The sequence below is a fragment of the Felis catus genome, chromosome X (assembly GCF_018350175.1).
Source record: "Felis catus isolate Fca126 chromosome X, F.catus_Fca126_mat1.0, whole genome shotgun sequence".
Taxonomy (NCBI): Eukaryota; Metazoa; Chordata; class Mammalia; order Carnivora; family Felidae; genus Felis; species Felis catus.
The window spans coordinates 61,418,539-61,435,807 of NC_058386.1; the positions used below are offsets into that span (position 1 = coordinate 61,418,539).

Here is a 17,269-nt window from a genome sequence, read left to right on the forward strand (position 1 = left end):
CATAAGAGACTCTTAAAAACTGAGAACAAACTGAAGGTTGATGGGGGGTGGGAGGGAGGGGAGGGTGGGTGATGGGTATTGAGGAGGGCACCTTTTGGGATGAGCACTGGGTGGTGTATGGAAACCAATTTGACAATAAACTTCATATATTGAAAAAAAAATAATACCAGACTTCCAGGTAGAGACCCTGGAACTAGATATTCTAACTATAAACTTTTAGAAAGGCACGTTTCCCATCTCTTCTCCTCATCTCATTGCCTTTCCATGTCCTCATCAGCCTCATTCACCCCAATTTCTGACAAGTATTATAATTTTAACTCAAAATTTTTCTCAGCTATTGAATTATTGGGACTAGCCGCTAAAGATTACTCTCTGATGCCTGGTATTGGCAACATAAACAGATACTGCAGGCACAGTAGTAAGCATAACATCACGAGGAGACAAAGAACAGGTGATGGTAGGGGTATGTGACATGAGAATTTAACTATCAGCTTTTCACACACACACAAATCTCATTATGACCCAAAAAATATGGTGGGAGAAAGGTGGAAGGACAAAGTTCTACTTCCTCATTTTTCCTTTGCTGCTCTGCCTTTTATAAAAGTAGACTACATGCATGTGTAGGCTTGCCCAAGTATACACCTTTTATTTCTTTGTGTATGTAAACCAGTCTAAAGGAGAATGGGAATGAGATTTTAAAGAAAATTTAACCAGTATGAACAAATTATGGTAGAGAAAGGTGAGCTGATGCCCACTGGCTAAATTAACTCAAGCAAATCACCATGAGTGGCCAACTGGCAGGATTGCTTACAAATATACACAGTGCTGTTTATTATGTTTCTTGACTTATCTCATTGGTTATAAATCATGGTATCACAAACCTGGTAAGAAAGCTTCCAGGCTTGCATCTAATCCAACCTAAGCCATCTACATGTGCTAAACAAATCTGGCCATACTTTTCCTTCTCTATCCAAAGGTCACTTATGCGGTTGACATGCTTATATAATCTTTTTGGACACTATTTTCTGACTACACTACATTGGTTGTGTTAACATGGTTTTATTGGTGTTTGATCTGCTAGGTGGAGAAAAGACTTCCTTCTGAGCCTACTTACCTCGGTTTTCATCCTCATTTTCTTCCCAGGGCTCTTCATTTGCTAGCAGTGGGTTCTGTGACTCATTCATAGATCTCATAGGGAAGGAGTGTCCATCACCAGGGCTATTGGGGAAAGGAAGAGTGAGCTCTTGCAGCTGACATAGACTTTTCATGAATGTTATAGCCCTCCTAGAAATAGGAGGGTGTTCTTAGAAAGATTTAAACCATTTATCTTATTGGCTAAAGCCATGGTGGCATAGCATTTTACAATAGCATCATTTAGTTGCTGTATTGCTCTCAATTTCTATATCTTGTTTGTCTGCATCAGTGTCAACTGTTTTGGTTAGTAAGTAACTGTTTAACTTGTTTCCCACAATGCCCAGTTATGGCAAAATGAACATATAGCAAGTTTCATATGATTATCCCAATTTATATCTCATTATCTTATTGCTTGGGTTCTAAATTTTCAACAAAAATTAGCAGATTCAGAACCACTGATATAGTGGAGATCAGCTGCTGTGAACTGCTGATAAATAGTAATGTCTGAATGCCCTGTTATTTGGCTTGTATGGTAGAAAGGTTATTAGGAAATGTGGGAAACAGCCAGAGTGTGGCATCTCTAAGAGTGCAGATTCTGGGGGCAATTACCTGCATGTGGGATCCACTTGTAGCTATCTATGGCAACCTAGGGCCATCTCCTTGGTTAATCTCTGGCCACTAACAGTTGGGATGCATTGGAAGGAACTAAGTTGGTCCTGAATATAGTGGGCTACAGTTTGAACATTTGATTATATATATATATCTCAATGTGTTGCAAATTTATATCTGAGTGACTCTTGGATTACTCATTTTATATTACTTACGCCTTTTCTCCTGTTCTTAATTGTGGTTAGCTGAAAGTTGATAGATTCTATTGATAGCTCTCTGCAGAGGATGTAAGTATACTGATTATAAGTGAATCGGCTTTGATTTTGGCTTTTGATTTTTTATTCCAGGAAAGACTCATTTTAGACCTCCCTTTGATGTAGTGATAGGGTGTGTGTATTTGTGTGGGTATGTGTGTTAGTGGAGTGAAAATAATTGCTGGTGACAATTATTAATCAACCTTACCCACCAACATAGTTTTGTCTTGTGCTTTATAGCCAGTATAGTAGGATATACCACAGATCTTAAATAAATGAGCCTGTAAAACAATGACTAGTACAGAGGAAGTATCAGAGCAATGAGTAAAGGGAAAAAGAAAATTTTCCTTAATTATCACCCTGTTCCAACAAAGTTTCCTCAAATAAGTGAACAGACAGATGTATCCCTCTCTGAGGAATGGATCTAAAGAGAGCTTCAAGAGAGTATAAATAAGCTTTGCTACAGAGACAGTTCACTTGGTGTTAGTTCAATATGGTTCACAAAGTCACTCGGGGGACACAAGCTTGTCTTCCATTCACTGCTTTCCCTTCATTCCTGCTTCATTCCTGCTTCAGAATTACCTACAATTTCTACATCAATCTTTGTTCCTGCTTTTCATTTTAATTACCTTCATAAAAGTAATACAGACATTTCACCCCAAAATATGAAAATGGAGACAAGAAAAATATTAGATTACTGCCCTTTCCATTTATCCATTTATAGTATTTTTAGGTTATAGGTCCCCTATGTTTTTCTTATGTGTATATCTGTACATATTTTTATTCAGAGTAAAAATCAGTTGTATTCTACATTTTTCACTTAAAACATAGTGAGCATTTCTCTTAATTGTGTCATAGTCTTAACATAGTCATACTTTTGACTACATAAAATTCCAGTCAGTGGGGATATATACAGCATATTGTTTCATTTTTAGTTTAGATGTTTACTAATTATTGGCTGGAAATAATGCTGTGATGAACATTTTTGTGCCTAGTTTGTTTTTAGGATAGATTTTTAGAAGTGGAATTACTTGACAATGGACATGGGGATTCTTGTGATTTTTGATATATATCACCAAATTCATTTATAAAGGAGTGGTATCAGTTTACACTACTTCAAAACATGAGAATGTCTATTTATCATACCTTCACTTCCTAATTTCTCTTTACTAATCTAGGAATAAAAAACTTGGGGAATAGATTTTTCATCGGACTTATGACTGATTGCATACCACAATTAAAATTGAATTTGTTACTTCAAGGCATGGTTCAGCCTCAGCTTCCTTTAGTGGTAATAATTACTTACCTGGACCCAATAGGTATTAACCAGAACTTCTTGTTATCTCCAAACACCTGCTGGATATTTTTGATGAAGCCAAGGTTGAACCCATTTTTCTCTGGGCCACTTGTAAACACTGGAGTACAGAAGGCCTCTAGGGCAAGATAGGAAGTTGAAGAGGAAGAAAGCAATAAAGGAACAAATGTCAGGACGAACATGATTTTATAGTACACCATGAATGTTACTTGATTCTACACTATCTTTTTGTTGTGGTAATATAGGCCTCTCATGCTTAGTTATTGCTAAATTACTTAGTAAAAACCACTTTAATCACGTAATAAAAGTAATTTTGTTATTAAATACAAATAATTGGTACTCTTTGAAAAAAAAGGCAGAAGAAACACATAATGGTAGAAATAATTAATCAGCGATGGCAGTACTACATATTTTGTGCTGCTGGATGTAAGGAGTGAAAGGACAAATTTAACAGTACTTTATTTGAATCTAAATGGCAACAGCAGCCAAATGGTCTCCCTCTTTAGAACTGGGACTAAAGTAATGATGCATGAAGAAATGGTAATGACATTGATTTGATTTGGAAACATTTCAGAAATGATGTTTACACTGAAACCTGCAATGTAAGAAACTGAGTTTTACTCAAGAAAAAATGTCAGTGGGTGAACTATAATCACCTCAAAGACTGAGGAATTGGACCATGTTAGTACACATTAGTTTTAGACACACATTTATTCCATTAAGCAAACACTTTCACTGTTGGACTGGCTGCATCTAGCCATTTCCCATTTGTTCTTTTGTTATCCTGAAGCTTTTAGTACTTTCCTACTTTGCAGTTATGTCTAAGCCAAATGAACTGACATACCACCCTAGCAAGTAAGTGCTAGATATTTGGTTTAGAAAAGGAGTGTAAATACTTTCTTAGCTTTTAGCATTATTGGTAAATGGGTTCCAAATGTAAAATGGCTTTTGTACTAAACTTTCCTCAAATATATCTTAGCTAAACATTCAACATTTGGATACTTTCTCCTTATTCCTCATGCATTAATTTGTATACAATGTAAATATTTGTTTCACTATAGATGAAACAAAATTGGTGCACTGGAATCCATCAGAAACACAATTCTCCAAATAACAGATGAAAGAATAGAGTAACAGAAAAAATGTTTATTTCTTGCACTAATTTTCTAGAAACTCACTTGTTCTGTGTATTTATCTCATTCCCAGTCCTCCACAGCTCCTTGATGATTGTAGATATCCAATGATTTGTTGGTTTGAATTCTTTCTCAAGACTCTTTTTTTAAATTTTTAAAAATGTTTATTTATTTTTGACAGCAATAGAGAGACAGGGCATGAGCGGGGGAGGGGCAGAGAGAGAGGGAGACACAGAACTGGAAGCAGACTCCAGGTGCCGAGCTGGCAGCACAGAGCCAGATGCGGGGCTTGAACCCATGAACCGTGAGATCATGACCTGAGCCAAAGTCGGACTTTCAACCGACTGAGCCACCCAGGTGCGTCTCAAGACTCTGTCTTTGGATGCACTCAATAATTTAGATTCTTCTATCTTTATTAACCTTCACCTCCCCCTTCTGGTGTTCCTTTCTGTACTGTTGTGTTTTTTTTTTCTTCACTTCCTCAGGTGAACACCTTTTAGAAATTTTGCAAGTCATAAATTTGGGGAGCTATAACCCAGTATCAATTATAAAGAGCAATGGTCAATTTTGTTTTTCTGTGAGGTTTCATTTAATAATGCTTTCTTTAGTTTGCAAGCTTCATTCACTATGGCTCTCCAGTTTGGTAAAACATGTTTACATCTGTCTCGGTTTAGAGGCAAAGGAACGTCACTAAAACTAAAATGCCTCACTGGAACTTTTTCTTTTCCTTGCAAATAATCTACAGGCTACTATGATATACATTAATGTGTTTTTCCCTAGTCTTAATATCCAGTCTTACCTAAGGTGGTTTTGTTTCTGCTGACAAGCCAACAATGGTAACCAAAGAGAATCACAAGGCTGACAAAAAACATGCAGGCCACAAAGAGGAGAAAAAGAACATGGAACTTTGAGCGAACACTGGGCAATTCCCCCTAGAAAAGAAATAATAAGGAAATAGAAACAAAGGATTAAACTTTTCAGGTTTAACTAGTTTTTATATATGTTAGGACTTTTATCATATGTATGAAGTGTCTAGCTGCAATTAAAAAATAGATTTTATAAAATTTTTATGAGTTCTTTCTGTTGATGACTATACCACATTATAGATATGCTTCCAGCCTATAAATTATAGCCTAAAATGGATCCTTGATTAAGTTCAGTGTAAAATAGAGTATATAATGCAGCAATTAGAGCAGTGTAAAAAAAGGATATACTCAGGTCATAATTGGCATGCAATCTCTTAAAGTTTGTACTACATTTAGTTTGCAAATTATGAATCATTTGGTCAGAGATGATCTTGAGGTCATCCTCTTGTCTCAAGATGGGTTATTGTGAAATACTTTATATGTCATGTTTCCTTGAATATATGTGTGTTGAAAATGTCACAACATATGTATGTTGAAAACAAGACATATAGGTAGAATTTTAAAATATTCTACCTATAAGTTATAACCTGATTTAAAAGCTACTGTAAATTTTGTGTTGTTCTTTTTTATAGCTGAAATAGAATATGCTGGTATATCACATCCTGTGAAATAGCTCTTTAGACATTAAAATCAAAGAGGATTTGACAGGCAATTGTAAAAGTAGGTAGCTAATGACTTTTATAGTTTATCTGTGACATCTTATTTTCTTTTTTTACATGCAGTCCTAGACCAGAATAAATTTTCTAAAGTTTTATAGCATGCACGGTGTATAAATTTTGTGTTTTGAAGAGAACCTTAGAAAACATTTTCAATTTTGGAGTGAGCAGTTGAGAGAACTTGTGATCATTGTTTTGGCATGATGAATTGCAATAAAGTATTTCCCAAATGCTCTTGAGTAATCAAGTTAAAGGTGATACTTGATTGAAGTGGACCACAACATTAGGATCTGGTTCTACTTCAGTTTGGAAGGAAAAATTAAGACTTGAAAACACTTGGCAAATTGACATAGCACAGATGTTTTTTCTTCTCATAAAGAAGATTTTTATTCATTTTGATGTAAGGAAATGTTAAGGATCTTTCAGAGTGCATATATGTGAAGGATGAAGATAAGGGGAAGTCAGTCAGTCAGGTTTTTTAAGCTGAGCAGTGGTCTGAGTGAAATTTGCATGTGGGCAGAGCACCCCAGGAAATGGATACCTCAAGGACTTAAACCTTCAGGCAATTTTATCTGAAGCTCCTTTCTGAAATGTTCCTTCCACAAAATCTTGACCCAAGCATGCAAACTGAATTTGATTGGTTTGTGTTTGTTTTTTGTTTTTAAGTTTTCTTTCTTTCTTTCTTTCTTTCTTTCTTTCTTTCTTTCTTTCTTTTGAAAGACAGAGAGAGAGACAGAGAGGGAGAGAGAGGGATGGAGAGAGAATCCAAAGCAGGCTCTGCACTATCAGCGTGAAGCCCGAAGTGGGGCTCAAACCCACAAAACATGAGATCATGACCTGATCTGAAACCAAGAGACAGATGTTTAACAGACTGAGCTACCCAGGTACCCCTGTGTTTGTTTTGTTTTAAATTTATGGAAAAGATTTTATATGTTGTTTTGTAGTGGTTTTGGCCTAGCTGGGTTTTTGCTTTCATAATCTCTGCTTTTTGAGTATATTTGTTAAAGTTTTTAAATCTTACATTTATTTTACTTCTAATCTTTCATGTTTAAATGGGCAATAGGAAATGTCTATGCAAGAGGGATTGATAGAGTCAGTTCACACCCTGGTTGGCTGAGCTGGAAGTCTTTTCCTCTCCTAATTACTTTTGCAGAATTGTCTTTTTTCTGCCAAAGGATATTCCTTGATAAAGTCCTTTTTGTTGTTGTTGTTGTTGTCGTTAGAAGAGGCTGATGGTCCTATGTTCAAAATTACCTTCTCAGGAGATAACCAAGCTAAATTACTCAAAGCAGTAACCACCAGAACAGTTCAGGGGAATATTGGTAGAATAATACTACTATCTTGGTTCTAAAATAATTCATAGTCTCTGTGAGGAGATTCATGGCCCACTGTGGAAAGTGTATATTACTACTTTTTTCATAAGGCAAATATCAATTTCATATAAAGTAGCTACACTTTAAGCTAATATATATAGGAAAAATATGCTCTGATGGTCTTCTGAATTCTTTATTTCAAAGGAGCTATAGCTTTTCCATAGCAGGACCATAATGGGCAATAGTATATGGTACAGTGTTTAAAATCATTGGGCTTAGCGTGAGACAGCTTCTAGTCCTGACTTTGAAACTTACAAGCTGGGTGATCCTGAGCAAGTCACTTAAGAACAATAAGCTTCAGTTTTATCATTTTTAAATGAGACTAACAATTCTTGTTTGGTGTACTTTACAAGGTTGTGGTGAGGATAAGATGAGATAATAGATATTAAAGTGTTTTGAAAATGGCAAAGTATACAAATGGGGGTTGCTGTTCTTAGAACTGCTAGTCTCCTTGATACATGGTTTTTAAAATATATGGCAGTGTTTACTTTTCATTTTAAGGTAAGACTCAATTTAAACTGAGAAAGCCATCTCTAAACCACACCAAAGTGCTTTATGGCTGGAGAGACTGCAAAGAAGCGTTTCTCTCTATTGTCAATTCACTTTTCATTATTAGGAGAAGCCAAGACAAGTTTTCTTACATCCCATCTGTCAGGCATGAGCTAGTCTACTATAGAGAAAAAAATGAGGGACTAGGAGAAGGACAAGTCTATGTTCATCTTGTGATTGTGAATACTGACATATTTCTGGTAATTCATATCCAAATATTATCTTTCAAGAGTAAAAAAAAACACACAGCACCTGGAGGGCATCGTGGTATTTGATTATTGATTGACTTGGAGGGTTAAGGCAAAATATGTAAAATGCAACATTGTTTACTTTGTTATGAATTCTTAAATAGTAGCCTATTGTGTTAAGGACCAAGTAAGGTCTGTAGTGAAGACTAAGGCTGACACTTTTCCTGCTGAATTGGATACAGATTTTCTTTACATTCATAGTAGCAGCTCAGTGTGTAAATGGGATGCCAAACAGGTCATGAAAACCTGAGCAATAGAGAAAAGATCCTGTGCTGTGGAAAGGAGCCAGAACCGCCAAGATAGTGAAATATTTTGTATTTGGGGGAAATTTATGAGAAAATTTCATTTTTGCTTATACTTTTGTATCTCTGAGTTGAAGATTTTGATATCCATTATATAATTCCTGATTCTTATAGTTATTAAATATCTGTATTGACTAAGCAAGTTGAAGGGAGAATGGAAAGCACATATCACTATAATTTTCTACACTATATTTTCTACACTAGCAGGGATAAAAGCCTTAATTAATAATTTAAATATTCTCAGGTATTTAAGTTCTCACTGCCTTGTGTTTCTCCTTTGTTCTCCAGTTTATTATGAACTATATTTTGGTCACAAGATTCATATTCTTTCCCGCTGCTTTACCTATTCACCTGAGGTGAGATATTCCTGTTTATATATGCGCTTGTGCAATTCCTAAAGTAATAACTAGTAGCTTTGTCCAAATCTGTCTTTTGCCATTTAGGTTTAGTTTGGACAGCCCTCATCATGGGAGGTTATGATATCTTCACTGCTGTACTAGAGTTGTGGGGAAGGGATATTTTTTGGAGTCCATTGGCATGAAATAAAAAAAAAATCACTACATTGCTGCCAGACCCCATACACATATGTAAATTAAAAATCTGCCTTTAATTCTTTTGAAAATAGATAGGTTAGGGTTGAAATCTTTAAGTAGAAGAAATATGAAATGTTTTTTAGATTTCACTATAATTATTGGAATCATATTTTGAAAGGTAAAGTACTTCCAACATACATTTCATTTGATCTTGGAAATGAGCCAGAGAAACAGGTAACAGAGCCAGTATTAGAACTCAGTTGTCCCAATTCTCAACCCAGTGTTTGTCATACAAAGTTCAAATAATACAAAGTTCAAATAAGACTCTCCTTTTCATTTTGGTCACATGTGAAGAGGAGTCAATGAATCTGTCTGTTCTGCAGGAATTTTGCAACTCTCCTTTGAACAGGAAGTGAGAAAGTATTTTTCAATGATGAGGGAGTACTTTGTTAGCCTTTTCTTTGGAAACTAGAGATTCAAAATTAGTTTCAACATTTTAAAAATCTATAATTGGTAATAAGTGGATTTTTATAATTTGACTAGATAAGTAAATTGTAATGCATGACTGAGAGTCAAGAGGTTATGTTCCTAAAGGTCTTAACAAGCTTCTCATGTATGACAGAAATATGTAAGTGGAATCCTTAAATAACAAACTCCTAAATCTCAGAATATTCAACATGGGAAACTTGTTTTTGGTGCCTTTCCTTCTGGTTACCTTAGTATTAGCTATTTCAAAATGTAAAAAGAAAAGTTGAAAAAATGTCACAGATTGGAGTAGGTATGTGTTTTTTCTAGGGGTGACCTGTCATGATTATTTAACTTACTCTCCAGTATTTGATGAAATAGTTGAAGACTGTTGTAGCAATGTACAGGCAGTAGAGAACAGAATAAGCTAAAAACTGAAGAAAGAATTTGTAGTTGGAAAATCCAATGCAATTATTAACCCTAAAAAAAGAAAAAAAGAAAAACTAATTTGAAATCAGGATCCATTGAGAACACACTGATACATAAGTGAACTAAGCAATGGAAATACATAACTCCTGCTGCTTCATTATGTGTTGTGTAGAAACTCAACATAAATAGAAGTGCCTTAATAGGAACAGACTGGAAAAACAAGTTCATGTTTCACTTGTTTCTCCTTTCATTTACAAGCACAGAGACACCTGGCCTACTTAATAGTTCCAGACTGGTTCCTGACACACACAAGAAAACTTGAATCTTGGATGCTGAAAACCTATTACAATCTCAGCAGCTACACTTAGTACAGTGAGGCATGTTCTCTTTTTAGTTGGACAGTTCAGACTGGTTCTGTAGGTCAGACATACAAAATTTGGAGAAGAATTACTGAAGTTAACAATCTAGAATATTTCAAACTTCAAGATAGCTAAAAACAGAACTGAATTGTATAATGTCAAAGAAGGGAACTTTTTGTGCTCAATTTCATTACTACACCCAATTACTAAAGCTAATGGACAAAAGACTGTGAGCTTTGTGAGCCCATGAATTCACCACCATACCTTTGGTGGTATATTTATTTTTGCTTTAAAATGTCATGCCTCCCCTCCCCCACCCATGCAAATACAAAGCCCAGTGATTTATGGTTGTAGAAATAAGCATGTTACAACTATGCTTAGGAAACTATGCATTTTAAGCAACTCTTACTCTTTCAGCGGAAAGAAATGAATCAAAAGGACATACCAAGGGCAATGATGGTCCATTTTTAATACACACCTACAAAAGAAACAAAGTACAGTGTGATAAGAGGACCTATAGAAATGAAGTAACACCTCATAATTTAACTCAAGATCTCACTAGTATTTTTACATGGTACCAGTACACTCATTCCTAGATTTCCAATATACATTATTCCCAAACTATTTGGACATCAATTATTTCTAGGATAAGCCAATCGGAACAGTTTATAGAATTATGCTGGAAGCAAGTTACATGCCTAGAAGTCTAAGGTATCTCCCCTCATTTTTCTCAATATACAGATTAATAAAAGTACAGAAGAATACATATGGCTACAGTCTGTTAAAATAAAAAAAAAAAACAAATGGAGACCATCCTTGAAACTTTCCTGAGCAGACAAAACTAGTTTAGTCATACAAACAAACCTTAATTTAGCTTATTTTGTAAGACTGACTTGACCTGGGTCATTTCTTGCTTATGTCTCTGGAAATCATCAGCAATACTTAAGCTGTTTTCTAAGGTCGATATAAAGTAACGATTTACCAAGTCTCTTTCATTTAAGAAAATTCTAATATTTTAACTAATCACTGTGAAGATTAAACAGGCTTTGTTTTCCACTATATAAGCTGTTTTATAACGATGTACCCAAAGTCTCATTTTATGTTTTGGTTTGAGTGCTCCTGGTTTGTAAATCGTCTTTTTGTTGTATGCACAATGAAATTTTACTAATTACTACTCTGATGATTTATTTGTTTTACATTGGCTATTGCTGAAATTTTGACACACCTGTTTGAATCAAGGGCAAGAGAAATGTGGGTGGAACATACACCCAAGAAGAAGGACATTAATATTATATTTATTAACATAAAAATGTGATTTTATAAAGTTGGAGCAATTAGAGTAAGAAAATAAAGTAGAACTGAGGTACAACCCAAAATATAAAGTGATTATCCATGCCTAAAAACTTATATGAATCATAAATAAACATATAAGGGAGAAGAGACAAATCTCCCATGCAGAGATTTCTTCACATTATTTGGAAGAATTCCAAATAATTTATGTATATACTCTGCCTTTAAGGAGGGGGGCATAATTCCTCTGTTCTTTAGTGTGGGCTATATATAGTGACGTCCTTCCAAAGAGTAAAGGAAGGGGGCGGGGAGGAAGAGTAAACTTACATTAGAGAAAACTGACAAACACTGTCTCAGACAAGTGAACAAGATTAATATTGCAGTCATAAGTCATGTTCATAGTGTGTGCCCTTGATACAATACAATGATAATGGTACTTTACCTCTATGGTCTTCCTACCCAAAACACAGTACCCAAGTCTAACCATGAGAAAAATATCAGACGAATCTCACCTGAAGGATATTCTACAAAATACCCGATCATTAATCCTAAAATCCTAGAAACTATCATGGTTATTGAAAACAAGTAAAGTCTGAGAAACTGTCAGAGCTAAAAGACCTTGAGAAGACATGCCAACTAAATGTAATGTGGTATCCCAGATGGGATCCTAGAACAGAAGAGGAACATTAGAGAAAAACCGTGGAAATGTAAATAGAATATGGGCTTAAATTAGAAATAATGTTTTGATGCATCACGTGGGTGGCTCAGTTGGGTGTCCAACTTCAGCTCAGGTCATGATCTCATGGTTCACAAGTTCAAGTCCCAAGTCAGGCTCTGTGCTGACAGTTCGGAGCTTGGAGCCTGACTCGGATTCTGTGTCTCCCTCTCTCTCTGCCCTCCTCTCTCTCTCTCAAAAATAAATTAACATTAAAAAATTAAAAAAATAATGTATTGATGTTGGTTCATTAATTGTAACAAATGTATCACATTAATGTATGATGTTGATAATAGGGGAAAATGGATGTAGGACATATGAGAACTATAATCACAATAATTCTGTAAATCTAAAACTGTTTCTAAAATAAAACATTTATTTTTAAAATGGGGTTTTATATATTTTTCCTATCTTTGGAATAATTTGAATCATCATCATCCCAAGAGGGTGCTTGGCATGTGCTCATTATGATTGAAAGGAAATGTTCTTATCTAGGCATGGTCTCATGTTAGCATCAGTCATTTTGTTGTCTAAGCAACCATCATCACTGGCCAAGCTCAGCCCAGGGGAAATATGGATGTCACTTACATGGCACAGACAGAGCAGTGGTGGCAGCGATCTGGCTTGATTAAATGGCACCGGTCACAGAATCTAACAGCTATAGGAAAAATCAGGTGGTTAGCATTGGTTAGGGCTCAATATGACACCACATATCTTACTAGCCTATCTGAATGGCTTGTTATACACTGATTGTGGGTAGTCAAACTCATTTCAAGTTACCAAGAAAAAGGCAGATCACAGAAGAGAATTGTGGTATGTATTTTTTCTCCTGTTAGATCAATCTTGAAGGTACCTTTTGGGGGATGAAGGTGAAGGGAAATGTTTTCATATCTGTATATATGATAGTAAGATTCGGTATTATAAAACAAACCTTACTGTCAACTGCTTGAGTGATCTTGGGAAAATCATTTAGATTGCTTACTCCAACTTTCCTATCTGAAAACAATTAATTCAATTGATCATTTCACAGATAAATGAAGTAAAGACTTGAACCAATCAAGTGACTTACTTGCACATAGCAAGTGAGTGGCAGAATTGTGACCACTACAGTTTTCTGACTCTTTAGTTCATTCAGGGCCCTCTTCACTCTGTAAGTCTGATATAAAAAACACATTTCTCTTTCCCTTTTTCCTTCCTTCCTTCCTTCCTTCCTTCCTTCCTTCCTTCCTTCCTTATTTCCCTTAGATGAAAGGCATTTTCCTTTTCTACTCATTTTTTCTCTGTTCATTGATACAGTATGACTGTGTTTAATGTAATTATTATTAAGTGTAACAATTAAAATCATGAATAATTTGAGCTAATATAATAATTCCATCTGAAGTGTACATTAAGCACACATAACTAATTCAGCATAAGTGAGTGCTAATTTAGCAGTTTGTGTTTATTTCTAGCAATGGAGGGGTGACAAAAGCATGGGTATAATTGAGGCAATGAAGAAGGGAGAGGGTCATGCATGTTTAATCCATTTAGCATTGAACTGAACAGTCAATGCCATTGCCCAGTTTAAGCCGCCATTATCTCTCATTCAGATGATCGCAATAGCTGCCTAATTATTTACTCTGCTTTCATTTCTGTTCCCCACAATTCATTCTTTATAGAATAGCCAAATAATCTGTTAAAATGTGAATCAGATTATATCACTCTTCACTTGAAACCTTCATTGTACTTGGGGTGCCTGGGTGGCTCAGTTGGTTAAGCATCTGACTTCAGCTCAGGTCATGATTTCACAGTTTGTGAGTTTGAGCTCCACATCAGGCTCTGTGCTGACAGTGTGGACCCTGCTTGGGGTTCTATTTCTCTCCCTCTCTCTCTGCCCCTCGCCCACTTGTGGTCTCTCTCTCTCTCTCTCTCTCTCTCAAAATGAATAAATAAATAAATAAGTAAATAAATAAACTTAAAACACCCTTCAAACACCCTTGGAATAAAATCCACATTCCTTTGCATGGCCTGAATCATCTGGCCTCTGCTTGGCTCTTCAATTTTAACTGGTATCACTCTCCACTTGCTATACTCTGGTCACACTGGCTATATGTTTGTTCTTCTAATACTGTAAGCTTGCTCCTATCTAAGGGCCTTTTGTACTTGCAGTACCTTCTGCCTGGGATGTTAGTCCCTCTGTTCTTTATTTCCTGCTAGTTACTTTTTTATTATTCGGGTCTCAAATAAAATGATATTCCTCAGAGAAAATTTCTTTATGTCATTAGGGCGGCAAACAAATGATTCAAGGGTCCAGAGAATAGTTGGTAGTGAGTGGAGCAGCCAGTTGAAGACTGTGAGAGAACCTGAGAATTCATGCCCTGTTTAAAAAGAGTTGCTACTACTCAGCTTTAGCTAATTTTTGCCATGTGAAAATGTAATTGAAAATTGCCAGATGTCTGAGTTTTCAAGATAAGCCAGAAATATGAACTTTCATGTGGAAAATTACAATTGTTAAAAATTAAAAACAAGTGCAAAGTTTTTTTTTTCAATTCAACAAATATTTATTGATCTGTGAATAGTGCCCGATGCTGAAAAAGGTACTACCAATACAAAATTCAGTATGAGATGAAGCTCCTTGCCTTTAACTGGCTAACAATCAAGGAAGGAGAAAACACAGGAAACCAAATAATTATAAGATAATATAAACAAGTGCAAAGTTTTAAAAGATACATTAGAGATCAACAAAATGTATCTCAGGTCCAATTCATCCCACAGGCCTTCAGTTTGTAACCAACCTCTGTTCTATCACATCATTCTGTTTACTACTGTGATAAATTATACAAATAATTTCCTGTCTACTTTTCACTATATTTCAGTGTGCATGAAGAATTTAAAAAAATCATGAGAACCATGACATCAATACTCTAACAAAATTAATAAGTCCTTACCCAGACCATATTAAAATTCCCCCAATTGCCACATAGGACCTTAATAAATGATTGTTGAATAAATAAATGATAAATAGATAAACACAGATGTCTAACAGTATAATTCCCACATCCTTGAAACATGATCTTTCTTATCAGAAACATTAGGATATCTTGTCAAAAGAGGCTTCATTTTCAAATTCTGAAAGGTGGAGAATTGGTTCAGCTAGTACTCTTCTAGTCACACAGATGAAAACGAAGAGTAAAACCCCATAGTGGATATTTACCCAAGAAAGATGACATATCTCTGCACAAATACTTGTGCAAGAATATTCATGATAATTAAGCACTGGAAACACCAAATGTGCATCAATTGGTGAATGGATAAACAAACTATGATATATTCATACAATGAAATACTACTCAGCAATAAGAGAATAAAATAAAAATCAATGTGAATGAATGTCAAAAATATTATGCTATATAAAATAAGCCAGACACAACAGTACATATTGTATGATTCCATTTATGTAAAATTCTAGAGCAGGTAAAACTAATCTATGGTGGAAAACTAGCAGAATAGTGGTTGTTGGGTACCCAGTACTCCTACTGGGTAGGAGTATAAAAGAAGTTTATGGGGTGTGGAAATGTTTATAGAGGTTTTGGTTACATTGATGTGTACATTTGTCAAAACACCGAATGGCACACTTAAGATTTATGCATGTCTTTATATGCAAATTTCACCCAAAAAAGAATGATAAAATATAAAGGTAGGTGTGTATTGATATCTGATACTTACTTTGAAATGTATCAAAAAATAAGATGGCTTGATGGGAGATGGATAGAGGGATGGATTTGTGGAAAGATAGGTGATAAAGTAACATAGCAAATGTTAGTGGTGGACTCCAAATGCTAGGTATATAGGTGAGCCTGTGGATATATATGACTTAGCCTTTTTGAGATCCTTGCTGATCTGCTTCTCTAGGTGACTTTCAATGAACTGACCTCCACTCCCAGTTCTTGTGTAAACTGGTAGCTTTTTGGCCATATCGATGAGCATCTGCTTCTGGACCTCAGGTCTTTCTTCATTTTCATAGCGTTCTTTGTCTGAATAGGACAAGTGGAACTAGAAGCAGAAGTGAAAAGTGAGACTTTATTCTCCAAGATTCAAATAAAAGATTAAAACAATAATAATTATTCAGATGAAAATATTTGTTACCTATCCTTGAAGTCCAGATACCAATTTGGTTTATAACTTTCTCAGGATAAATATCTGAATTATTTTATCTGACTTTTATCTCAGTCTTCATAAGTCTATGTGATAGGTGGTATTGTTTTATAAATAAAGAAAAGAAAACTTAGTGAGGCTAAGTACTTTGTCCATGGTTATACTCATTTAAGCAGCATGTAGCAAAACTGAGCTCTAAACCCAGTTCACTTGATTCTAAGATTTATGCCCTTTCCACCCCATTATACCATAATATGATGTTATATACATATATGTAACATCTTGCTGTCAGGACCCTGTTGATGATTAACTATGATTGTTATTAAGTTGTAGGGTTTTTTTTTCACACCTGTCAGAATGGCTAAAATTAACAACACAAGAAATAATAGGTATTGGTGAGGATGAGGAGAAAGGGGAACTGTCTTGCAGTTTTGGTGGGAACGCAAACTATCGCAGCCACTCTGCAGAACAGTATGGATGTTCCTCAAAAAGTTAAAAATAGAATAGTGCAATTGCACTACTAGGTATTTAACCAAAGGATACAAAACTACTGATTTGAAGGGTTACATGCGCCCCGATGTTTATAGCAGCATTATCAATAATAACCAAGCTACGGAGAGAGCCCAAATATCCACTGACTGATGAATGGATAAAGAAGATGTGGGATATATATATAGTCAGAGAAAGGCAAATACCATATGGTTTCATTCATATGTGGAATTAAAAAAAAACAGAACAGCCAATCATATGGGGAGGAGAGAGGGAAGCAAACCATGAATTTTAAGAAAACATAGGAAAAAACTGAGGGTTGATGGAGGGAGGTTGGTGGGAGATGGGCTAGATGG

The 17,269-nt window shown here is 35.4% G+C and overlaps 1 protein-coding gene across 2 annotated transcripts in view; it reads right to left on the reverse strand.

The window, feature by feature from the left end:
* ZDHHC15 (zinc finger DHHC-type palmitoyltransferase 15) overlaps positions 1-17,269 on the reverse strand; it is a 249,534-nt gene that overhangs the window by 59,015 nt on the left and 173,250 nt on the right. For both annotated transcript variants that reach the window (XM_006943838.4, XM_019823993.2), the window contains exons 4-10: positions 16,202-16,322; positions 12,879-12,948; positions 10,731-10,763; positions 9,857-9,977; positions 5,245-5,377; positions 3,304-3,430; positions 1,115-1,218 (exon numbers count right to left, since the gene is read on the reverse strand). In XM_006943838.4, coding sequence (XP_006943900.1) covers positions 1,115-1,218; positions 3,304-3,430; positions 5,245-5,377; positions 9,857-9,977; positions 10,731-10,763; positions 12,879-12,948; positions 16,202-16,322 — 709 coding nt within the window. The remainder of the gene's footprint in view (positions 1-1,114; positions 1,219-3,303; positions 3,431-5,244; positions 5,378-9,856; positions 9,978-10,730; positions 10,764-12,878; positions 12,949-16,201; positions 16,323-17,269) is intronic.